General features: G+C 37.2%; 1 protein-coding gene across 2 annotated transcripts; it reads right to left on the bottom strand.

Moving 5' to 3' along the window:
• Positions 1 to 1,737: 1,737 nt before the first annotated feature.
• Qtrt2 (queuine tRNA-ribosyltransferase accessory subunit 2) lies at positions 1,738 to 26,552 on the bottom strand. Of its 2 annotated transcripts, XM_026394543.2 has the most exons (10): positions 26,467 to 26,521; positions 22,878 to 22,911; positions 19,135 to 19,355; positions 18,299 to 18,354; positions 16,600 to 16,676; positions 14,774 to 14,986; positions 10,128 to 10,327; positions 7,401 to 7,552; positions 5,627 to 5,744; positions 1,738 to 3,921 (listed from the first exon to the last, which is right to left on the bottom strand). In XM_026394543.2, exons 3-10 carry the CDS (start codon positions 19,332 to 19,334, stop codon positions 3,690 to 3,692), a joined length of 1,248 nt encoding a protein of 415 aa, XP_026250328.2. In that variant the 5' UTR covers positions 19,335 to 19,355; positions 22,878 to 22,911; positions 26,467 to 26,521; the 3' UTR covers positions 1,738 to 3,689. The 2 variants fall into 2 exon arrangements, with proteins under 2 accessions (XP_026250328.2, XP_026250322.2); XM_026394537.2 differs by lacking the exon at positions 22,878 to 22,911 and having other exon boundaries at positions 26,467 to 26,552.
• Between the last annotated feature and the right edge of the window lie 16 nt (positions 26,553 to 26,568).

Raw genomic sequence — 26,568 nt, 5'->3', positions numbered from 1 at the left:
GAGTATTTTTAAAAATTGATGCAGCATTTGAAAATTGTGAGAACCCAGATTTTTGGCTTCTCTTGGAAAGGCTGGAGTTTTTGACTGTAGCAGACCCACAGCAGCAATTAGCTAGAAGTGGGTAGCAGCTGTCCTGTTTAGATAGCGACACCTGCTCTCTGGTTTGATCATCTCTACCACTCACATTAGGGTGACCATATAACTTGTCCAAACTGTGCACTTTTGAGAGAAAAGGGATGTGGGGACGCCATTAGTGATTACACCTGGGCCACAGGCATAAACCAGCGTTGTTGAGCAATGGGGATATATGATCACTTTGTCAATTTGTTTACGCTGTTGTTGCTCATTGCTATTTGGGATTTGGGGGTCACAACTGGGAATCTCACAAGGAAGGAAAGCGTGTAAAATGAGGAACAACACGAAGGTTGAAAAACAAGCAGATATTTAAAAGAATATTAAAACGAATCCCAATTACACCAAACCTTTAGGTGAAGGGAAAGCCTTCCTGGGGGCTGGCTCAGCATGTAAGTTTGACCTTCCAGGCTTCCTGCCCTACACAGCACTGTCAGTTTTAATAAGCTGTAAGCCCTTAGCTACAAGCAAGACTAATCAAACTGCAGAGAGCAGGCTATTCCTAATCAGAAAGGTACAGGCTAATCATTTAACTGTGGTGTCTCAGTGAGCTTTCTCCAAGCTGCTTCTCCAGAAAAAACATCCCTGATAAGATAACTGCTTTACCCTCCAGCCTTGACCCTCTGATGGTCTTGGAAATTTTTATTAAAATGCTCTAATTATACAAGAATTTGGCTTAAAATTGTTTTAGAAAAATATTTCCCCTGAATCCCAGCAATAAAATATTTCTCCTTCAAGATATATGGGAAATCACAGACTTCCATTACTGGAGATCATTTGAACTAATGAAAGCCCCCAAACACTTTAGGGTGCAGTTAGTCCCAAACTTGGATGAGGAGAGGGGGACATGACATGGCAACCCCTACTGAGCATCTATAGGTGCCAGCATGGTAACATGGACTACACTTGCTAGTATGTGCTATTCCTCATTGGATTATTCCTCTCTATTCAATCCTAACCCTAACCCTAACCCTTCAACCTAGGAGCAAGTCAAAACAAGAATCTATTTAGTGCAATGGTCAACTGTTGAGTTTTACTCAGATGGAGCTACAATCTAAACTGGGAGCTGAGTAGTAACAGGCCTTCAGGCAAATTACTCAACTTTCCTAAAATTTCTGGTAGATCATCATCCTGAAACTCAAGTTTTAACCTCAATATAGTAATACCAGTACCTCACAGTGAGGCTTTAAAGGTGAGATTCATATGGAATGCATTTACTAAGTTGCTTGGTACAATAAAATCTCCCAAGATTGTGATAGTTATTTTTTTAATTATGTACTATCATGGTCTTATGGCCTCTGATTATATAAATATAGAGATAAGGAAATCTTCAAAACACATATCATTTAATAATAGTTCCTCTTTGGATTCTGCATTTAGCATGAAAGTTCTCAAAGCAATGGAATAGAGAAAAAATATTTTTCCAGTGAGAAATCTCTAGAACATTTCTGGTGCCATGGAAATTTAATATTTTGTCTTAATAGACTCACTACCACTTACAGAAAGCAATACACAGTGAATTTTTTAAATTAAAAATGTTTATTAGATATTGCCTTTAATAGATTTACTACATTAAAGGTCAGAAACATTTTTTGAAATGTGCTAATAAAAGAAAAAGACCCAGGAAACTGAATAATGTTGAACAGAATTTTCAGTATTTTGGACATAAATAAAACTCATAACTTTTATATGGACTCTGGGATATTTACTGATAATCCTTCAACAATGGGTTTGGCATTGAACAAGAAATATGAACATATAAATAAGTATAATACAATAATTCCAAGAGAATTAGATCCTTGAGAACAGAAACTCTGTTGTCCATAAGTGTCCTTTGCCATTCACCGAGAAGTTACATCACTAAAAAGAAAACATATAGATGGGTTCCCAACACATAAAAATACAAGAAACACATAATACCTACAAACAACATTCAATAATGCCCACTAAAATTTAAAAACCAGAAAAGCATAAGAGGGTAAAACAATGCATTTGTTACCAAAAAAAGTCTTTTTGGTTTGGTTATTGTTATTTTACAAAAATGACTATATACGTGTATTTGTATTCCTTATAAAAATTGACAAATATAGAAAAGCACAAAATAAAATAAAAATAACCAGTCATATCATCAACAAAAATATTACTCCTCTTCTGGTAAGAACAAAATCATACAATCAGAGAGGATCAAGGAAGGACCCCCCCCAGGATCTCTGATGCTAATTCACCAAAATCAGCAAATTCTGATGCTAACTCCAAAATTGATAGGCAGAACTTCATTTTAGAGCTAAATATCTATTCTATTGCCTGTCTCCTGGTACTGCTGTATTTTTTTTTTTAAATCAGGTCAATAGTGATGAATAAGCAAGGATGAAAAGTATGTTTAGTACTCTCATCTAAAACTTTGTTTCTCAAGGGAAAAAAAAATGTTTTCTTGGACATCATGCAAGTGTTCTGACCCTGAACTGTATCCCCAGCTTTTTTTCACTTTTAATTTTGAAACAGGGTCTTACTGAGTTGCCCATGCTGGTCTCTAACTTGGAATCTTCCTGCTTTCAGTCTTCTGAGTAGCTAAGATTATAGATGGGCTTGGCATTGAACAAGAAGTATGAACAGATAGATGTACACTACCATGCCTGGTTGTTCCTCAAATTTTAAAGCTAGAAGAATCTTAGAAGCTCATATCCACTATGCCTGTCCCTGTTTATTCATGAGGTAACAGGCACAGAGGCCTAACTCGTTTTCCTAGGCAACACAGCTAAGTAGGACTAAAACTGATCTTCTAATTGCCCACCAGGCTTCATCCAAGGGGACAAACTAGAAAGGAATCTCCACAAGTGACAGGACTATAGTCATTTCATGAATAGGATGTTGATGAACCTGAGGGGTGGAGTATAGTGGATCTGTATGACCAGTCGAAAGCAGCTAGGTACACTTTTGGATCCTACGGGTAAGAACAGTGGTTCTAGGAAGACAAATAGACCCACTGGCCAAATGAAGGAGAATGACTTGGGCCAAAGTTCGTAGGAGCATTGGTTAAACCCCATGTTCCAGGGCAGAGGCAAACATGGTTAAGTCACAAGAGCCCTTTTGGAGTGACTGTATTACCACGGCAGCATGGAAGGTAAAAGTATCCAAAAGAGCTCCCCAACTATGAGGATCAAAATTAAGAAAACCTCAGTCAACAGTCATGTGTCCACAGAGGTTATGCTACTCATGCACAGTCATCTCCATTTCAGTGTTCCCAGAATCTCATCCTCCTCTTTGAGGGTATCTTCTCACCTCTGGTTTTTTACTAAATGAGTCTCTACCTACTAATAGAAGTGGCCTAGAAATTTTACAGATGATGGTTCAATCCTTTTGGATCAATCTAGGCCATTTAAGTCTTTAGAAGACATCTTTTCACCCTCATGTGGGCAGTTTGGGACAGACATTCTTTATTTTGACAGATTTTATTCCAAATTTAAATGCTTCAAGCTATGACTGATTCTTCTTTTCTTCTTTCCATGTTATAACAGTGATACAAGCTCAGTGCAGAGGCAGATTTGTATTGCCAATTCTTAACATGCTTGCCTGTGGATGAGTTCTTTCAACTGTGCCAGTCTGTCACTTTTTAGTGCTTCCCGGATGGATTGGAAAAATCCAAAGTAGTGTTCAAAATTGTGCGTCATTAGCAGGACCCCAGCCAGCAGCTCATTGGTTACCAGTAGATGGTGGATGTATGCACGAGTGTGATTTTTACAGGAATAACAGGAACACCCTCTTACGAGTGGGTTAAAGTCCTCTTGATACCTGCAAAAGGAAGCCACAGTGACATTCTAGAAAGTGAAGAATATAAGAAAGCCACAACCTAGACTATCTGTTTTGCTGGTAAAGTTACCAATCGTTAATAACAAGCCTGGCAAATGTTTAGTGCTAGGCACCTCCATAAGATGGCAATGTGGATAAAAGTTAACAAAGAATGCAATGAATCACGGAGACTCAAGAGTTTTCCTCTAATGGATGCAATCTTCAAGGCTGGTGGCTAAAAAATCCACATGGTCACTCATGTTGAGCACTGAAAAGGCACACAAGGTTAGGAAATGCTGGTCTGACACTTCTCATTGAAAAACATGGCATAACTTTCTACTTCCATAGCTGTTGTAGTTTATAAAGCATTTTCACACACACTGTCTTATTTAATCTGCATCTACTCTTTGAGATAGCTGTTTTTATGGGGTTTACAGGACTCTGGGCCTAACCAGAGTGAATTCTGGCTCTACAACTCACTTGGGAAAGTCACTTAACATCTTTCTGTGCCTTTGTTTCTCATCCATGAACCAAAGGTATTCCACCTCACTGAGTTGTTGAGAGGATTAAATGAGTTAAGAGAGCTGAAAGGGCTTGAACTCTGCTAGGCGCATACTAAGTATTATACAGTACTATACAGTACTAAGTATACTAAGTATACAGTATAGAACTATATATACTGTACTATATAGTACTGTACTATAGTATACAGCATAGTATAGAATTCTGCTGGGCGCATACTAAGTACTATACTAAGTACTATGCAGTACTATACCTTTTATCAGATATTAAAGAGAAGCTAAGTGACTTGACCAATGTCTTATATTTAAAAGCAGTGCTAGAATTTGACTCCAAGTCTCCAAAACTTCAAGTCTAGCACTGATAATAAGCATACTATAATTCCCAATTACATCTACAAAAAAAAAAAAAAAGGAAATTTTAGTAGTACTGTAACCATTTATATTTTAAAATACAAAAATATTTTAAACAGAAATTAATCTCCTTGGGTATTTTACACAAAGTTAAATGAGTTAGATTTTACTATTTCAGACCTACATCAAGAAGTCCCAACAAAATATAAATAGAAACTAAGATTTTCATGTTCTTTCATAAATTCCCAAGTCTCTACTATTACTAGACTGACATAAGTAAGTCAGAATCCCTAGAATGTCCCTTCACAGAAACCAACAAATCCTCATCCTGAAGGGAATGCACCAAACTCACAGAAACACCCCTCTCTGGTACTGAGGATTATCACTTTTGATCAAATGTGGAGTTACAGTGTATCTTAGTTCATTCTTTATTGAGGCAAATGTTTTATTTAAGATTTATAACTTCACATAACCAAGACAACTTGAGTTCCTTACAAGTTATAAACTTTGTTTTATCTTGAAATCCAATTTCACTCCATCATTATTTAAAGTACTTGGAAGGAATAAAAGACACCAAACAAATGGATTTGGTCTAATCTTTTGACAGCTTTTCTAAAGCAATTGTTATCTAGCCTCAATTTTTTGACAAGATAGAGTACACAAATTCATCTGCAGAAAAAAGTTTTTTCTGGAACCAAATTTGAGAAGGCCTAAGTAATATCCAACTATAAATATTTTATGAAGTCATAAACTGAAAAAGGAACAGTTACATAAACTTTTAAAACAGACGAAAATTAAAGTTAGAAATCAAAATTCAAACTTCAAAAAATTTTTACCTTTTTTCCTTCAGATTAATTTCAAATGATGTCATTTCTTGGTTGCAATCAGTTGTTTTAATTTTCTCTATTTGATCCACAGATTTGATTTCTTCTTGTGTCCCATTCTGTTGTAATACTGAAGGACAAACCAACAGAAAGTCTTGAATGAAGATCAGATAGAGTAGCCATTGGAAGAATTTTAGTTATTATTTCATGCCCTTTGACCCTATAATTCCACTCTTGAAATTTATCCTAAGGAAATCACACAAGAAAGAAAAATAGTAGTATACTCCCAGATGATTACTGACCTATTATCTACCGTATCAAAACAATTTGAGATATTCAATAATGTCTAAGCAAACTATGGTTTTAGGTATGTAACATATAACCCTACTATCAAAGAATGATTTTAACTAACACTTAATGTGTATGTATGTGCTGGGGTTATTCCTTAGCCTCATCTCAAGTGTACACGCAAATAAAAACAGGGCTTTGTAGTGGTCTATATTTCAAGTAGATTATACAATATTAATTGGCAAAAACTTTAATGTACAACATACTTACACAAACACTACACACAAATATGATTAATAAAACTATTTCAGTTTTCCTAATCATGAAGGAATTTGGCTTTCTCTAGCCAAAAAGGAACTTGCTCCTTCCGGAGACACAGAACTCAGTGTCAGCCTCTTCGTAGAGCTTTGCATATATTCATGGTACTAGAAGACTAAGTTATCTCTGTCCTGGTGGAAGTAATTTAGTTTGTAAATGAAGTCATGAAAATGTATAAAGTGTTAATGGTATGCCTATTCACATATATCATGCTCTGGTCTGTCTAAAAGAATAGTAAAATTGACCTCCTATATATAAGAACTTGATCAACCTAATTTATTTTGTATCTAGAAGTAATCTGATTTAGATTAATATCGAAGTTGCTTTATAAAAGTGTGACATGTTCTGAATGAAATTTAATCACTTGTAGGAAATAAAGGGAACATTTAAAGAATTCTGGGGTCCTACTCAAAGTTAAGGTTGGCTATAGTCAAGGAAGAGTTCAGAGGAAAGCAGAAAAAGGAAAATGAAAAGGAAAGACCATCTCCAAAGCCAGAGGGGGATGGGGCAGACAATAGTCTCCAGCACAACTGCTTCAAGAGACCCCCAGCCACAGGCTGTGTCCGGTTCCTTTTCCACTGCCAAGTGAGTGTTAGAATCTAAAACTGCTTGCCTTGACTTCTGAATAACTAAACAATAAAAGAAAAATGGCAGTGCTTCAAAGCAATATTAACAGAGGAAAACAGCTTTCTCATCTCAGTGTGTAAAAAAACTCCAAAAAGCTAAATGCAACACCAGGATCAGATGATGGTAAGGCTCCCTGTAATTTAATTGCATGGGGTTTAGGTTTACAAAAATGGGACTTGCAAAAAGCAAAGAACTCTTTTGTGGGGGCGGGGGCGGGGACAAAGTAACTTTTACCACGTAGTTCAAAGGTTTTCAAAATTTTCTTAGATTTTTATCACAATTTACTCTGAATGTTCTTTTTTCAGCTTAACAGAAAAGGTCTTGTTTTTACTCACTACAATATCAATAACCCAATATTGAAGAGTTACATGTATAGTTTTAAGTACCTAGTTTTGTATGCCAAAATGCCAGGGCATACAGATAACACACAAAGATGGCGTTTTATAAAAGACTGGCTTGACATGTACATATTTCTGACTTGTGACTCAGGCCAAAAATCAATAGGAAATAGAAGAAACTTCCTTAAGACAGAGATGAACTTCAGAAGACCTACATGTCTCTTCAGGATTCGGCTGGTAGTCAAAGCTGAAAGCCAGGGCACATCCTCGCTCTGTCACTAGATAAGGGAAAAAACTCTCAAATAAGTCCACTCCTCTTTCGATACACTCGAGCACTTCATCTGGCCGACTAATACCACAAATGAGCCTGTGAAAATGACAATAAGAACAGTGACATGAGGACAATGCCTGGAATGACATCAAGAGTCTTTCTGATGAACAGGGCATTAAAAGCAATAATAACAAAAGACAGCAATAAGGGTTGGAGTGGCTGGCAGCAGATAGCAACATGTGGTAGAAAGAGCTTAGGGCTTTGAAAAAAGAGAGAGATGAGCTTACACCCCAGCTCTACCGCTTATTTAACTGCTGTGTTATTTTGGGCAGGTTTTTAACATCCCTGAGTTAAGAGCAATAATATATTTCTCCACAAAATCACTGTGAGGATTAATAAGATATTTGGAAAAGCATACAGTATAGTTCCTGACTCTACAGAAACTCAATAATGGTTGGTTTTTCTTTCCCTTCTCATCCTTTCTGAACAGCCTCCCTGGTCTTGAACTTTATAGCTCATATATATACTATAGAGATTTTTTTTTTAAAGAGTGCAAAGCCATATGCTTTCTTTCTCCTTCAAATTATTAACTGAATTTTTCTTATAATTATTTTTCAAAATTGGTTCAGTAAAGATATTTTATCTACCATATTCAGGATAGCTTCATTTATACAGCGACTCTTGCTCTTAGAATTTGAACTCTGGCCACAAGATCTAAGAATCTAGTTGGTTTTCTTTATATTTTCTCTGTCAACAGAAAGTCTGCACCGTAGAATGAAATGGTGTTTTCTGAGGGACTAGATAAGGCATTCAGAGAGTATTAATAATTTTCAGGCAGGTTTTGCCACTAAAACAAAATGGTAGAGATGCATTTGATCAGGCTGGCTGATTGAAACTATTTTTCATGTTTGTTTTTCTACTGATAGCCCCTTTTTCATGAACTGGAAGAGAAGAGCTTACATATTCTCTGATTTCTAAAAGAAGTTCAAAAAAAGGCTTATGTAATATTAAACAAGCAGAAACCTTAAATATATGCCAGTTTTCCTGACTACAGTTTCCTTCAAATAATGTAGTGTTTTAGAACTCCTCTCCAACTGAAGCTGGCATTTCTACATGCTGATAGAAAGAAAAACAATCCCAGCTTTCAAATTCAGTAACAGACATCTGTGAGCACTTAACACAAAAAAGTCCAGAAAATGACTAGGAATACTAGTGCTGAGTTGTTATCTGAACCAGAATGAAACAAGGACAGGGAGTGCAATGAATGCAAGAGGATGAAGATAAACACTGGGGCAAAAGCTGGGTGGGAAAACCCTTTTCTGCATGGTCTTTATACAAATGTGCAAAAATTCATTGACCTGTATCCAATCATTTGTGCATTTTATTGCATATTATACCTGAATTTTAAAAAAAGTAACAAAATGACATATTCTATATACTATTCAATAGCCCTCAAGGAATACCAGGCAGCACCCCATAATCAAACTTTATATATATATATATATATATATGCAGGCAAAAAAGCATGATTATTCACACCAAGTGAAATAAAAGACTACAAAGTCTTTTTTTTTAACTGACAGATAAAATTGTATGTATTTGTCATATACAACATGTTTTGAAGTGTGTGTATGTGTGTGTGTGTGTGTATATATATATATATAAAAGAAATGGTTAAATCTAGCTAATTAATGAATGCATTATCTCATCTAATTATCACTTTTATGGTGAGAACACTTAACATCCATTCACATTGACTTTTTCAAGAATACAATTTATCATCATTAACATGGTCACCAGAAGGTACAACACATCCCTTAAACTTATCCCTCCTGTGCAATTATATATCCTTTGACCAACATCCTCCTAACCCACCCACCCAAGTCACTTATAAACACTATTGTACTCTATATTGTGACATAACTTTTTTTAGGTTCCACATATGAGTGAAATTGTGCAGCACTGGTCTTTCTGCGCTTTGGTTATTTCACTTAACATAATGACCTCCAGGTTTACCTGGTGTTTTGTTTGTTTTCCTCTTTTAAGAAAGAAAGAGCTAAAATTTAGGAAGTCTAAGGTGACATGAGCTGCTTTCAGAAACTTACAATTTGTAGCTTTGAATCTTGCAGATCATCTCTGCTCATGAGTACATAGCAAATCCTGCAAGTATGGAAACATGAGAACCAATCCCACTTATGTTGCCAATTCCCTGAACTTCAAAAAATGACACTACTCACTACCTATCTCAAATCTAAAACTTCTTATTAGTAGAGCCTCAATGTATTAGGCATCCAAGATCTGTCCTCAACTTTCCTTGATTTAAACCAGAATTCCACATGACTCTACACCTGTCCTTAAGTAACAAGTTAGAATGAACAAAAACAATATTTATACTTGGCACAAGAATGTGAGGAAACAGTATAACACTTGCCCTCACTTATGGGGATCAATACAGTAATTCACATGGCAATCATCCTCTGTTCTACATTCTGAAATCAGGGCAGGCTAAGCTTGATGAAAACTTCCCTCACAGTCTGCTGAGAAAAGGACAGAAAGGACATAATCAAAACATCAGAAGGCATGCTCATACACAGACTGTATCATACACAACTGGCCAGCACTCCTTTCTTGTATCCCTTGAGGTTGGCCCGCATCTCAACTGAACACTAGCCTCGGTTTGTCCTCCGGGAGCTCTGCAGTGACAGACAACAGCAAGTGCAGTCTAGTCTCCAGGGTTGCTGGATTCCCATAGAAGCCATCCAGAAGGAAGCCTCCGACAGGCCGCTTGGCTGTCTCTCGTGCTGACCTCAACCTCTCCTCCATCACGTCTCCACCTTCAATCACTCCAATGATGATACTTTTCTGAAGGATCTGAGGTAAGGAAAGGATTGATGCTCTTAACCATTTTCAGTAAGACACTTTTTTACATGAACCTTACATGGTCCAATGGACAGAAGAGATCACAACAAAATTACTACAGATGAAACATCAAAGGAAGGTGATGCTCCCCAACAATCTCCAGAAACACTCTGTGCAAAACACAAACTAGGTAAGAAAAGACTGAGGAAACAGGGGCAATCAACAGGAATCAGCATGTCCTAACTTTGATTAAAACAAAACTGAACAAAATTCAGAAAAACCTCAATGCCCTATATGCATATGGAAAGCTACTAAGCTTCACCAGCAAGGAAATGCAAAGTGGAAACAATAAGATGCCATTTTTGCCAATTACAATAACAAAAAAGTTAACACAAATAACAGAACGGAGGAAAAAGTGTAAGGGAAATGGCATATAAACACCATCTCATTTCCCTTAGACTTTCACCAAAAAACAGTAAAACTTAGTTCAGCTTTTTAGGAGGGCAAGTAGATAACACCTATTAAAATATCAATATCTTTGGATTCTAAAATTCCACTTCTAATGATCTGTCCTATAAATACATTCATTCATATGCATCAAGACATACTTACAAAGATATTTAGAATAATGAAAAACTGGAAACAACCTAAACATTCATCAGCAGAGCAAAAGCATAAACTATGACATATTCATAACATGGCTTCCTAGAGTTATTTTAAAAAGAATGAAGTAGATATACTAATTAAGTGCATGGACAGGAGTTTTAGAACTTTGTTAACCAAAACCAAATAAATTGTTGAACATGTAATCATATGCCCATAATACAGGCATGCATATCTATGCTAGTTGATTGGTTGGTTTGTTTTTGGTACTGCTGATTAGACCCAGAGTCTTTTTACCACTGAGCCACTTTCTATTTTTTATTTTAAGACAGGGTCTCACTAAGTTGCTTAGGGCCTTACTAAGTTGCTGAAGCTGGCCTTGACTTGTGATCCTCCTGCTCAGCCTCCTGATTCACTGGGATTACAGGCATGTGCCACTGCACCTGATTCTAATGTTCATTACATGTATACAACTCCAAAAGTAAGCCTTGCAAGGACATACACAAATCAATACTGGCTCTCTGATAAAAGAAAAGGATGGGGAGGAAGTCTGAAACACTGTAAAGAAGGAATTTCACCCCTTCATTTAAGCAGAAGGGAAAGAATCAGACTATTTTGGCTGCTGTGTGAAAAATAAAGATGAGTATGGCTAAGGAATGCGTAGGAGACAATTTAACTAACCTAAGTGAAACACAAGATGATCTGGACTAAGGCCCAGGCAGAGGAAGAAAGAGTACAAATAAAATTTGAAACTGCATCAGGAGGTAGGATCAATACAACCTGGTGAATTATTTTTCTTAGTAGAGGATGAAGATGAATTCTAGAAAGACTACTGGCTCCTGTTTTGGAAATTCAGGGAGATGGTGCTAAAAGCAAAGACAGGGAATAATCTTAGAAAAATAGTGGAGGCTGAGGCACAATGATTATTCTGCTTTGTGCACTCTAAATCTGAGGTATTAATGGGATGTGCAAACAGCAATTTCAATTCAACCACTGAATATATGAAGTTTAAGTTATATGAATATATCTGACACAAGTTAGGTCATCCAGACTAGAATGTTAGGCATTTGACTGACATCACTTTCCTCTCCTGTTTCTGTGGCAGACAGGGCTAACAGATAACTCTTCCTATGGCACTGGGCAAGGTGGTAAGCTCCATGAATGAAACCCATTTGCCATTCCTGACCTAGGGAATGTATGGAGAAAAAAGCAAGCTTGGGCTGGGGATATGGCTCAAGCGGTAGCGTGCTCGCCTGGCATGCATGCGACCCGGGTTCGATCCTCAGCACCACATACAAAGATGTTATGTCTGCCGAAAACTAAAAAATAAATATTAAAAAAATTCTCTCTCTCTCTTTAAAAAAAAAAAAAAAAGCAAGCTAAAAACAGATTTGGGGAGCTTCAATATTGAACATGCAGAATAAAAGGATCCAGTGAATAAGATGGGGAAGACATCACAGAAATAGAAAAAGATGCATGCAAATGCAGAAAACATGTAATTACACAGGACTGCCCCCTCACATGACTAGTACAACCATGTGAAGAAGTATGGTCATATAATTTACTGTCTAAAATGGAATGCATGGAAGTAATGTGAAATGATAAGGCTGCTTGCAATAATAAAAATGAGGAACCTGAGGCACATCTGGCCTTTCTAAGAACTATACTCCCTGTCATACTCCCTGTCCTGCTTGCTTGCTTGTTAACTTGCCTGCTTTCTTTCAGAACTGGGGACTGAACCCAGGGGCCATCTACCACTAAGCTACATCTCCAGCCCTTTTTATTTTTTATTTTGTGACAGTGTCCTGATAAGTTGCCCAGGCTAGCCTTGAACTTGCAATCCTCCTGTCTCAGAGTCACTGAGATTATAGGCATGTACCACCATACCCAGCACTGTCCTGCTGCTTTCTATTTATCCAAATGTTACTAGTCCAACAAAGATAATTACTAATTCAAAATAAATGCTATCAAGCCAACATTATCTACCCAGACCTATAGCAATGTCCCTATGTTGGACTCCTACTGAAGATAATATGAGTTTTATTTAGAATGACCACTAAGTTTCCTCTAATATTTCATGTACATTAAGCTTATTAGCCAAATTATATTTTTATTGCTAGCATCAAAATAACCATGTTCCTCAAAATGAGCTTATACCTGATTAGACCTGATTAAATATATATTTATATATTTATATAAATATATATATAATTATATATATAAAAATATATATATTTATTTATATATATATAAATTTACTCCACATAAATTATCTTAAATATTGGAAGTCTCTTGTCTGATCACTATCTTTTGTTCCCTCACCTCCTCTGCTCTCCTAATAAATGCATCCTCTGCCAACTTCACCAAATTTGCTCTTGGGCTCCCTTATATACTGCTACAGTTTCATCTTCCTCATCATCATAATCATTCACCATCAGCAAACATTTACTGAGGTTTACCATGTGCCGGTCTTCTGCTACATGATGAAAATACAAAAACGACATAGAAATTGAGCTTAAAGAGGCCACAATTTAATAAAGGTAAATGCATAAGAAATCACTGGAATATAACTGGGGTTATAATACAACTACAAATTAAAGGGATATCAAAGGATGAATAGCACCTTCTGGAAAAAATCAGGAACCAGTTTCATAAAATGGTGAATGGAATGAAGTAAGCCAATGGGAGCAAGTATGGGATTATGGCTGGAGATTAAAAAATAAAAGATATAGTCCAGAAGAAAGTCTGTATACAAAGTCTGTATACAGGTGGCCCAAGAATAAAACAGGCAAATGCCATAAAGAATTGTAAATAATTCAGGAAGGTCAGAGTGCAGGCCACAGGAGAAAAGACCACAATGAGCCGAAAAGTAGGTGAAGGCCAGGTCACAGGTGTACATGCCATGTAAGAGTTGAAGTGGAGAGTCGTTAAATTCTTTTAGGAAAGTAGGCAATGGGCTTGTACCTGGGCATTACAAAGGTCTCTTAGAAAGCAGGGCTGAAGATGGATTAAATAAAAAAGACAATAGAGACAGAAAGAATAATTCAAAGGTAACTATATAAGAGATGATGAAGTCATAGCTTAAGGTGGTGATACGAAGGGTGGGAAGGAAGAGGCAGATTCTAGACATATTAGGGAGATAGAATCAAGGGAGAGTGAATAAATGGATATTAAATATGCACACAGAAAAAGATTCTTAATCCAGGGGTAGTGGAACATGCCTGCAATCCCAGAAGCTTGGGAGGCTAAGGCAGGAGTATTGCAAGTTTGAGGCCAGCCTTGGCAACTTAGGCAGGCTCAAAGCAACTTAGCAAGACCCTGTCTCAAAATAAAAAAATAAAAAAGTGCTGGGGATATGGCTCAATGGTAAAGTGCCCTTGGGCTCAATACTCAATCAATCAATCAAAATAATCTTGAAAATCTCAAGTTTCTGGACTAAGGAACTTGAACTGAGATAAAGTATTAAGGAAGAGTGAAAGAAAGAACAGGTTTGAAGAAGTAAGACAAGAAGTCTGATTCCCTCTGAGTTTGATGAATAGCAACTAGTTTGAGTAATACAACCAAGCTATGGCCAGTAGTTATGTAACTGAAGTTATATGGACAAATCTTGACAGTACATATAATTTTTAGAATTATTCAACAATTAAAACAAAGCTTGGATATGACACATATAATGTGATGAAAACAGAGCCTAAGATAGAATCCTAGAAAATATTAGTTCTCGGAGTTCAAGGAAGAAAAATAAAAACAAGTGAAACAGACCAAGAAGCAGAGAAGTAGAAGGAGAAACAGAAAAGGAGGTATCACAGAGTGGAAGGAGTTTCAAGAAAAAAGAGGGGTGGTGGTGCAGCATACCTCTGACTTTTCCTGTAGCCGCAGGCAGCTATCTAGGAATAGGAGGGATCGGTCCACAGACTTTCTGGCCCTCTTTGTGGAAGTTGTTTCCTCACAAGATGCTTCTCCATCTGAGAGGCACTGGAACCAGTCTGGCTGAAGGGCTTGCTGAATTGCCATGAACTTGGATACAGTCATTTCTACTCGTCCTCCAATACCCCACACAGACACAGACTGCCATAAAGCAAGACAAAGAAGAATTAGCAAGAGTAAGATACAAAAAAGAGAGAAAGCAATAAAGTAATAAAGCATTAATTCTTTACAACCGGAGAGATGGTATCAATTTAAGATCTAGACATGGTGGGTAAAAATCTGTCTCATGGAGAGAAAAAGCAAATTTCCAAATTTCAAATGCTCTAGAGATCTGACAGTTCATAAAGAATCCTTCAATGGTAATGCAAGCCAACTTTTGAGTTAGGCCCCCCAAAGAGTCCTCAGTCACACTTTTCTAACACAATCTTCCATTGTCCCCAATCACATCCCTCCCACCCCAACCTCACCCTTGCTATTCCTGAACAAACCACAGACTTTGGTTCTTCACTTTTGATGGCACTATTCCTTTTGACTGACATGTCCTTCTACTTCTTTGCCTGGAAAAATACTATGTGTCCTTCAAAGAACTGAATTTAAATATCATCTAACATGTTCCCCCAACTGTTCCTGCGTGTAATGAATTATTTAATCCTCTAAGCTCTTACAGAAATTTGTATTTCTTTCTTTTACAGAAAAAAAACCACTTATTATACCATTTTATATTTGTCTGTCTAGAATATTTCACTTTATACCTATATCCCAAAAGCATATTCTGGAGCCCTACATGTTAACATTTAGTAAGTGTTTACTAGGTTCAGGTAGATACAGAATTTATGCAAAGACATCAACCCTTTAGTTCATGAGAATCACTGTATCATATTCCATCTTTGTTTAATCTTTCCCCTACAGGATCTGTTCTTAGATGAGATCACCACGGACACAGATGGAGAAGCCACAAATGGTCTTTCCAGTATGTACCAAAGGCATAAGAATACTGTTTAAATGAAGTCTTCCCCTGTTAAATAGGGAAGATAATTGAGGTCAAATATTGCCTTTTGAATTCAAATTATAAAATTTAAATAAAGCTTAAAATAGGAGAATAACTGAAAATAGTATTCTTAGATAAATCAACATTGTTGAGATCAACAAAGTGAGTGCAGGGAAAGTGATTTCATTCGTAAAGCAGTTGTACCTGCTGAGGCCTCATCCGAACACTGTCCTCAGAGATCCTGCCAAAGGGGACACCTCTAGATTAAAACTTTTAAGGAAGTCCTTTTGATACCACTCTTCTCTAACTAAGATCTCAGGCTGTGGACCCAGCTTTTTCAAATTCTGTTCTAGCAGCAAGCAGTATTACACTGAGGTTCTACTATATATAGTTACACATGTGATAACACTCACCAGCAACTTCCCCACTCTCCCTGGAGTTATTAAAACTGCAAATACAGCATGGCATCAAAAGACAATTATCTCCTCCCATCATAGCAACTTCTTTTTTGGGCACGTGCTTGACCCTCCTCCACACCCCACTTTTTTGTAACAAAAAATGCTGAGGATATATTCCTCCCCTTAACTCATCCTTACGCAGCCATATTCTTTCTTATATTTCAGCCCAATTCCATTAAAATCATCACAATAAACAGAAGATATAAAGGAATTCAACCCAGACAGAGAGAATCTCACTTCTGAGGAGACATAACAGGCTGACTTCCTGGAACAAAGCTGCAGCCTTGGAGGCCCTTCTGAGAACACACCTTATTTGTTACATAACCAGCTGGACAGGGGCTGACTGGATCCTGCAGGGAGCAGTATAAGAGTGATTCTGGCATGCCTGTATAAACACAAAGAAGAACCACCGAGAGTGCTTATGTCAACAATAACTCTACTGTAACAGGGAACAGCTTCACATATGTATTGGTGGATATATCAGCTCTAACCACAGTAAACAGTTGGTACCTATCTTGGAATTACAAGTGGCCTATCAGCATAAGCAAAAAGATTACTTTGAAACTTACTCATCTAAAAGAATGGAATGTAATGATTCATGTCTAATGATGTAGTGAGCTGCTACAAAGAAAAGGTGTATCTCAGAGTATGAGATACAATGAAAAGTTTTTAGTGACATGTTGATCAATTTCCTTTAAAGAATTTAACATTAAGTATGCTCATTCTAGGAACCATCCAAAAGGAACTGGTACTAGAAAGATAAAGAGATATAATCAAAAGGAAATCTCATTAACCACAAATCTCATTAATAATAATCATGGGTCCCTAGGGACAGAATTATAGTGATGCTGTGGGATACTACAAATGGATCTCATTCTCAGTATGTTTTGTTTTATTGACTCAAGATGACAGCTTCTTAGGTTCTTTAGTCTAAAAGACAGCCACTTTAAAAAAAAAAAATCTAAAACACCAATTAGTAAACCATTAGTAGTTAAATTTCATATACTACCCAAATTTCCCGTAAAAAAAGGGGGGAGGATTCCATTCAAAAAGAGATAAACAAAGTGAGTTACAAACTTCTGCAGTTCACCTCAATTTTCCACAATTTCAATTATTATGATTATTTCTAGAAAGCTTACAATAGCTATTTTGACTTAATTACATGCCTGTACACTTTAAAACTGGAGACTACACCTGGCCTCAGATCTAGGAGAATGATGCCACATCAACTCCTCTGATGAACCAACAGAAGCAGAAGACTCACTAACCAATGGAAACAGGATCTGTCTTCACTTAAGTGAGTCCCAGGTATTGGGGAACATCTTCAGAAAAAAGTGGTCCACAGAAGAACTGGTTCTGTACCTGTCACCATTAAGCTTTTCTTCTAAATAAATGAATACATAAATCTGTACCAAAAAAATCCTACTTTTGGAACAGAAGATAATATCAATATACCAGAATATAGCTGTATATAAAGTCTTCATCTGCCATTTTATGAGTGTGGCTCAAGGGATCTTGAGTATGCTTAGGATCTTGTGTATGTCCCCTCTGTCCTTTGCTCAGTGCCTGTACCTGCCTTGTAACTGTCTTCCACCACTGCATTCCCACTACTGACCTGCCTAATAAATGCTCTCCTTTGAGCCATCTAAGATGCCCCCTTATCTACTCTCTCAAGAATTCTTTCTTTATTCTGATCACCTTCCACATATCCTCAGAGCAGGTATGTGCTCCTCCCTCTGGGGCTATCATGATATACATACATATTCCTAATCCTACAAAGCAGTCACTATATTCTTACTAGAATTACCTGTTTATCTCAGCTAGGATCTGAGTTCCATGAGAGCAACAACTGTTTCCTAAACAACTGTGAATACCCAATGGCTGATTCTTGGTCCAAAAGATTTCTATTAGAATAATGAATAAATAAATGCATGAATAAACTATCAATAAGTCAATAGCATCTCCAAACTCCAAATTCATTTAAGACACAAATAATTTAATTTTTACCTATAAAGTTTCCAACTCCTTTCTTATATTCTGCCAAAACTTCATGATGTTCTGCCCTGTAAATAAAACAGAAAAATACATAATAATGAATCATTCTATGGATACTGCATAACAACTGAAGCCTTCTTCTTCTCACTCAAATAAGCTACGTAGTCTTAAATGCAGTCTTGTACAACAATGTACTTCATTATTCAAGAGACCTTACTAACTAGACTAAGTTCATTACTCAAAATCAAAGCCTTAAATTTGTAAATGGTTCTGGGGGAAGAGAAATTGGCACAGATCAGCTGCTTCAGAATATTTGGATTTTCTTGTTTCTCTTGCCCCTTCAAAGTCACAACTGATATCACAATACTACAGAATAAGTTGATCATACAGTAGGCTCTTCAAATAAGTACAAAGTTGGTTTATATATTACACAAGTCATTTAACTCCAGCAGTTCCATTTTCATAAAGTAGTACTAGCAAGTTCAAGTGCTAAGGCAGAAAAATTATTGAAGCAGAATAACTATGAGGCTGGTGCATGATGACAGCCCCTGAATTCCAAGTTTAGCTCTTAGAGAGCATTTCTTGCCCCATTCCTACAAGAAGCAGTAGCAGTGAGGGCAGAGAAGGATTGCAAGTTTGTAGAAAAAGCAGCACAGCACTAATACTCAGGATTCATCTGCGGTTCTAGGTCTGAGCCAAATGATGTATACTGATACCTCTCTTCTGATTTTAATATGAAAATCTATAAATACATATGAGTAAAAGGCATTTTTCTCTTTCTTACACCTAACTAAGGTAACTAAACTGCTGCCAGAGTCAATTCTTGAATGATGGGGTCCAATACTTACAGGGATGACAGTGTAAGCTGAGCCATTGCAGGAATCCCATGGATATTATGCAGTGTTTGATGAGTCAGGTGTGGGGCAGAGCCAGTCTTGGTGTACAAAAGGCAGCCTGGAATGTCTATGATGTGGTCCCCTGTTTTGCCTAAGTTTTGTATTTTTCCCAAGCGACAGCCATTAACTACCTTGGTAAGATTCAGCTTCATCCTTAAGGATTAGTCCACTTCCTGTAAGAAAAAAAGCATTAAATTCAGAAGCTTGGCAACATCTAAAGGCTATGCATTTTGTAAAGAAAACAACCTGTATAAAAATGAAAAATAGCATATTATTATTTCTAGTCTATGATATTTTGGTGGGAGCGGGGATATTAGGAATAGAAGAATGAAAAAAGACACAGAGTGTCACAGATCCCTTCTCCAAGGTCCCAGATCAATATAATGACATCAACTACTTTTAAATTTAGTCATGGAATTTTAGTCAAAGTTGATGAAAACCAAACAAATGGAGGATGGAAGTGAAAAGAAAAATCGTGAAAAGAATGCCAATAAGTCAAGGTTCACTCTTAGCTTTGAAAATGTATATAAAGAAGGGTCCCAAAGCTTAGGCAATACTGACTGCTGATATGAACCATTTTTTCCTTTCTCTAATTTGAGAGAATACTAAACAACATAGCAATTTTCCCTAATAATGTTGCTAAGTAACAAAAGCATATTTCAAGACAGCATTCTGATATGAATACACATCAAAGAATGTATACCAAAATCAACAAAGATTATATCTAAGATGGGATTATATTCCAATTTGTTCTCAGATAGTATCAAAACACAGGTGAGAAAATACATGGAGTATATATGTATTTCATAAGCAATTTTTCATTCCGTTTGTGACTGGGAAAGAAAAACATAGATATCTAATTTCTATAGATATAACGGAGAAAGAAAAGAAAAGAACACCAATTATTTACTGGAAATTGCTAAACAATTAGTATTTGTTGTGGTAAAATCCTGGGTTCTACTTTTTTTTTTTTTTTTTATGAGAGAGAAAGAGAGAGAATTTTTCAATATTTATTTTTTAGTTTTTGGTGGACACAACATCTTTATTTTATTTTTATGTGGGGCTGAGGATCTAACCCAGCACCCCGCGCATGCCAGGCCAGCGCACTACTGCTTGAGCCACATCCCCAGCTCCTGGGTTCTACTTTTAAAATGCACTTCAGAATTGGATAAGCAGGTGTGGTGGATCATTTGCAAAATGTCATTGGACATATCAACATTTTACAAATGCTTTAGTACATCACTACAGCCAAATACCATAATCTTACTGTACCCTCTGGAATTCTTTCCAACTAGACTAGGTCAAGTTTTATTAGTAGACAAATTATTACAGCTATCTAGAAACTCCAACCTCAGATCCTGTACTCTTAAAAAATTGTTCTGGATGTCACCCATTATTTAAGATGCTATAAAACAAACAAGCATTACTTATTATTAAGGAAACATTACTTTTTTAGGAGGCAAATTCTTAAAATTTAAATATGACAATAACTATCAAGATTAAGCTATTAGACATGAGAAAAATTACTTTCTGTATGATCCAAAAAGAAATGTCATGTTAAACATAAGATATTTGAGGAAAGTCTGGTTGATTTTCTGACTGTAACATCATTATTTCAAGTTACCACAAAAGTAAAGACATAAAAATTACTATTATTGGAGCCCACAGAAATGGAGACTGTTAAAAAGAAAAAGTTAAGGGCTGGGGTTGTAGCTCAATGGTAGAGCACTTGCCTTGCATGCATGAGGCACTGGGTTCAATCCTCAGTACCACATAAAAATAAATAAATAAAGATATGGTGTCCATCTGCAACTAAAAAGAAACAAAAAGTTTTAATAAGAGAATAGTTTGTTTTTTGCTTTTGTTTTGTTTAGTTTTTGTGGGACCAGGGAATTGAGCCCTGAGCATTCTACCACTAAGCTACATCATCAGCCCTTTTTAGATTTCATTTTGAGAGAGGGTTTCACTAAGTTGCTGAGGCTGGCCTCAAACTTGCTCCTCCCCAGTAGCCAAGATTACAGGTGTGTGCCACCATGCCTGGAAAAGGCTATTATACACCCCAGCCCACAAAAAATTGATATACATTAAATCTGATAAGGAAAATTTATCCCCCAGAATTATAAAAATATAATTAAGGCTAATAAGAACACAATATAGAAAACATAGTACCAGAATCACATTCCTTACTTATCAGATAATACTCATCTTATGTATTAATGTATATATATTTTAAACTAACAGAACCCTGAAGCCATTCTGTTGCAAATTTAAAGACAGTATTTTGCAAGCTAAATAAGCTGTGGAGAATTCAAGCAGAGGAAAACACAAAGTCAGGTGAAATGCACTTCATCCCAGCAGCTTAGGAGGCTGAGGCAGGATGACAGGTCAGCCTCAGCAACATAGCAAGGCCCTAGGCAACTCAGTAAGACCCTGTCTCTAAATAAAATACAAAAAAGGGCTGGGGATATGGTTCATAGGTTGAGTGTCCCTGGATTCAATCCCTGGTACAAAAAAAGAAAAGGAAGGAAAGGAAAGGAGGAAGGAAGGAAGGAAGGAAGGAAGGAAGGAAGGAAGGAAGGAAGGAAGGAAGAAATACATTTCAGCAGGCGTGGAGGCATGACTTGGGAAGCTGAGGCAGGCAGATTGGAAGTTCCAGGCTAGCCTGGGCAATTTCACAAGACCCTATCTCAAAACAAAAGACAAAAAGGGCGAGGGTGCAACTCAGTGGTAGAGCACTTGCCTAAAATATACAAAGCTCTCAGTTCAAGCTCTGAGTTCAATGCCTAGCACCACCACCAAAACAAAACAAAACAAAACAAAACAAAACAAATATTTAATAGAGTTCCATCATTGCTACCACACCTTCACCCCCAAGCTGGGACACCTCATAACCATCATCATTCCTTCTGTCATCTTATGATAAGGAATCTAAGGCTCAGCAAGATTACTTAGAGAACTAGTCTGGAACCCAAGTCTTAATCATAAGAGGTATGTGCTCTTCACATTATGACTTTTGAGTAAGAGTAAATCTAACATGCTAGGAGATGCAGTCCGATTTAAAAAAAAAAAAAAAAAAAGACAACCTGCAGCCATACCATAGCCACTCAAAGAAAAAGATGATTTTTCAAAACTGCATTTGAAATCTGTGAAACATCTTTCCACCCCAAGAATATACTGTAAAGTCATAAAGAGAAAGTAGCTCTCAAGCTCTGATCTGTGCCAACAGAATGGCACATATGATCAAAGAATGGCTGCCTGCTGTTTCCTCAAAGTCCTCACAGGCTTGCCCTGCTCAGTAAGCTGGCCACTGGTCAGGGATCTGACCTTCTGCCTGGCAAGCTCTGAGTCTCATCTTGTCTATACTCACAGCACAGATCCGTCATTTAGGGACTGGCTCAAACAAACCAACCCGAGACTAAACAACAAAATCAGATTATTTACTCTGGAAAGGAAAGTGGGTCAGTCAGTACATTCTTGCCCTACAGAATGCCATTTGGGAACCCAAAATAACACTGTGTGCACACAGCATCAGAATAAGAAGCATAAGTAACAACTACATACATAATGGCAACTAAAAGGAAACCCAGTTTCTCTTAATATATCCAATCAGATTCTTTAAGGTTGGACATGGGTCTCTCCAAAAGTGTAGAGACAACGAGACCTGAAAGCCCAGACTGGTAGCTTCCAAGACTTACCTTTCTCTTGGGGACCTTTTAGTTCTTTCCTTGTCTGAGGAAGAATGAACATGTTCTAGAAGGCTCCATCATTTAACAGAAGAATCTCAAGGGTAATTAATCATCCACTCACTCCTGAAGACATTTTCTCATACTTCTCTTTCCCACTCTTTCCTCAATTGAAGACATAGCTTCTTTGATTCTTAACCCACAGTCTGTCATTACAGGTCCTTGGCAGCTCTAGTGGACATCACCCATAATTCTTTAATGCAGAGATGGGCTCTCATGTAATACAATGCTTGCATCTCAGAAGTTTAACCCCCATAACTTTAAAGATCAAATTCAAAATTCTTAGCTTGGCATACTGAACCCAGTAGGTCAGCTAGAGAGAAACACATGTGGTTCTTTCTATAGCGGTAGACTTTGATGCTGTGTACTCACATTCTGCTGTTTGAGGCTTCTTAAAAGTACCTCCCTAATCATGGTAATTTGACGTGTTGCTGAAGGAAAAGATTAGCAAGGGAAAGCAGAAGAATGGGTTTAAGAAAAAGTGTTGTAATGGATAAACTGCTATTGTAAATGACTCCATTTTGTGAGGAGGAATGTGAACATTAAGAAATGTGACAAAGCTGGGGTCACATTAGAGTGCTTGACTAGCATGCACAAGGCCCTGGGTTCAATCCTCAGCAATGCAAGAACAAAAAAGAGAAAAAGAAAAAGAAATCTAAAAAAGAAAAAGAAATCTGAGGACAGCATCAGAGAATGCACTTCAACTAGAAATCAACAATCAAAAATATAAAATGGGATTTTTGTCCAGAGTGAAACAAACTCTTCCTTTTCTCATTCACTGTTCAATGTATGCCAATGTTTTTATAGTTGCACTTCTTTTTGTCAATGGTCTTCAAATATCAACCAGGTTTATTTGCCTTTATTATTATCCTTTCCCCTTTCACTTGTTGTGAGTCTCTTATATTTCTGGTGCTGAACTTTCTACTTTGCTTAACTTATACAGATGAAGTTCCTGGAAAAATCCTAAGGAAGAACCATCAGAACATAAGGACAAATGACAGGCTATCCAAGGATCTGTATCTTTACAAGAGCCAACAAAGACTTCTAGCACTTCTGGTAACTTTGTAGCTGTCCTAACACCTTAGTCTACCCTACCTTTCAGGTGTCAGGAAAGAAGTAATTTCAAATTATTTCTTCAATGCATTTTCTACATACTGTCACGGAAAGATTTCCAATTTTTGCTAAGGGAATAGAGCAAACATAGATGATTGCATCTTTTTTTTTTAAACAATTTTTGATGCCAATTTTATTGAGATACAATTAACATACAGTAAGATTTGCCAGTTTTTGTGTGTATGTGGAAGGAAAACAATAAACATTTATGAGTACAAAACTACCTCTCCCCTAGTTCCTCCATACAGATTCTACAGTAAGTATATATACATACAAAAAAGTCTGAAGGGCTTCTGAGCAATATGGCGTACTGAGCTGACTAAAAAAATCAAATAGAAATGATAGATGCTAAAATTCTAGAAAACAGTAACAGAAGATGAGAAGACTATTTGGAGGGAAAGTATTCTAAAATTCTTACATTATGTGGTAGGCAAAGAAGAAACTGAATTTAACAAACTTGTTAAGCATGTGTGTTAAAAGTTTAAAACTAGTCAATAAAAATTGATGGTGCCAGGTAAAAGTCTGTAATCCCAGCAGCTCGGGAGAAGATAGGAAGATTGTGAGTTGAAAGCCAACCTCAGCAAAAGCCAGGCACTAAGCAACTCAGTGAGACTCTGTCTTTAAATAAAATAAAAAATAGGGCTGGGGATGTGGCTCAATGGTCCTGTGCCCCTGAATTCAATCCCTGGTATTCTTCCCCCCAAACTTGATGACAATACAAAATTTTCAAACCTGCTGGGGATGGATGAAGGAGGATAAAAAAAAAATGACTAATCTAATGAAGACCAAGAAAAAGAGACCAAATAAAGCCCATCAAAATAGAAAATACAGGGCTGGGGTTGTGGCTTGGCAGTAAAGCACTCGCATGTGTGAGACCCTGGGTTTGATCCTCAGCATCACATAAAAATAAAACAAAATAAAGGTATTGTGTCCAATTACAACTAAAAAATAAATATTTTTTAAAAGTACAAAATACAAATTAAGATGTAAGGTAGAAGTTCAATAGAGTTATACTAATTTCATCCACTGAAAGGCATAATAACAGTAGCAACTAACATCTATTGGGTAGTTAGTATGTATGTTCTCTATATGAACTTCATCAATCCTCATACCAAGCATTAATAGATGCTATTAATGTCTGCATTTACCAACTGGGAAAATGAGACTGATAAAGTCATCATGGATAAGTGGCAGATCTACTACTTACATTAGACCAAATAAAGCCCATCAAAATAGAAAATACAGGGCTAGACATTAGAATGTCTAGCTTTAGAGGCTATCCTCACAATAATAGGCTGATAGCTGCTTAGAGGTTCCATCTTGTCCATAAGCACATGCAACGTTTACATATTAATTATAATAATAAGATAAAATTTCATACTCATATTTTCTATTGCTGGTCTTATTATTGTTGTTGTTCTCCTTTCTCTCTCCTCTACCTCTAATCTGACTTCCCGGTCTCTACAACCTTTCCCCATACTCATCCAAACATTTAGATATACTTGTATATGGGAGGGGATCTGCTATTACAAAAATAGAAACATACTATACTATATGCACTTCTCTGCAATTTGCTTTGCTCTCAGGAATACACAACGGATCATCTCCCCACCACCACCAAAAAAAGAAAGATGGCGCTAACTAACTCTTTTAAAAGAAATTCTTCGCGATATTGCATAGTTCAATGCAACACAATTTATTCAACCATCCCTTTCTGTTGGGCGTTAAAGTTAAAGGGCAGGTTGTGGGAGAGCGGGAAAATCGGAAGGCACTGCTTTCCTGACGTCATTTTCAGCAATTTCAAGTGAACTTTTGTTTACATTTCCTGGCAGAATGCTTTTCACACATTGATTTTTAATCACTACAACATTCCAAGGGTTTAGGTATTATCGTCCCCATCTGCCAGCGAGAAAACGTTATGTCTGAGAGTTATTAAGTTGCCTGAGGTCATACAACCCACAAGTAGCTGGATCCCAAGCTCCTGCTCTAAATCTCTGCCTAACAAGCTTACACTTATCACTAAATGGACCGTCCCCTACAACATCTAGGCTCAGCCAAGAAGGTTGTACTTATCTTGGTCCCACAGGTCTCCTCCAGGGGCCCAGGCCTTGCCAAGCACCTAGCTCAGATTCGAGAACACCTCACGCTCCTAAATACCCTGGGTTATGGAGAAAAACTTTGCGTCGGGGAGCTTGACCCTGAGGCGGTCAAAAGGAGTCCCTCTGCTCTCAGAGATGTCAGCACGTTCACACGATTAGTGAGAAATCGAATTCAGAGAAGCCTAGTTCTACCTGGTGACCCAGGAAAAGGAAGAAGAGAGATGGCGGGAGTAGTTACCATTACTGCAACAGAATCAGAAAGCGTCTGGGCCCGACCAGACTCATTAATCCCTAGCAATCACACACCAGGAGGGAGAGGGGACGCTTACCCCCAAAAATATCCCAACTCTTTTGGCCTTCAGAACACTCAAATCTCCACAGTTCGCTACCACGTGTCCGGCTTGCAGAATTCTCGTCCCCCTAAACGTCCG

This window comes from Urocitellus parryii, chromosome 2 (genome assembly GCF_045843805.1).
Source record: "Urocitellus parryii isolate mUroPar1 chromosome 2, mUroPar1.hap1, whole genome shotgun sequence".
In the NCBI taxonomy this organism is placed as follows: domain Eukaryota; kingdom Metazoa; phylum Chordata; class Mammalia; order Rodentia; family Sciuridae; genus Urocitellus; species Urocitellus parryii.
This window is presented reverse-complemented; position numbering and strand designations above follow the sequence as displayed.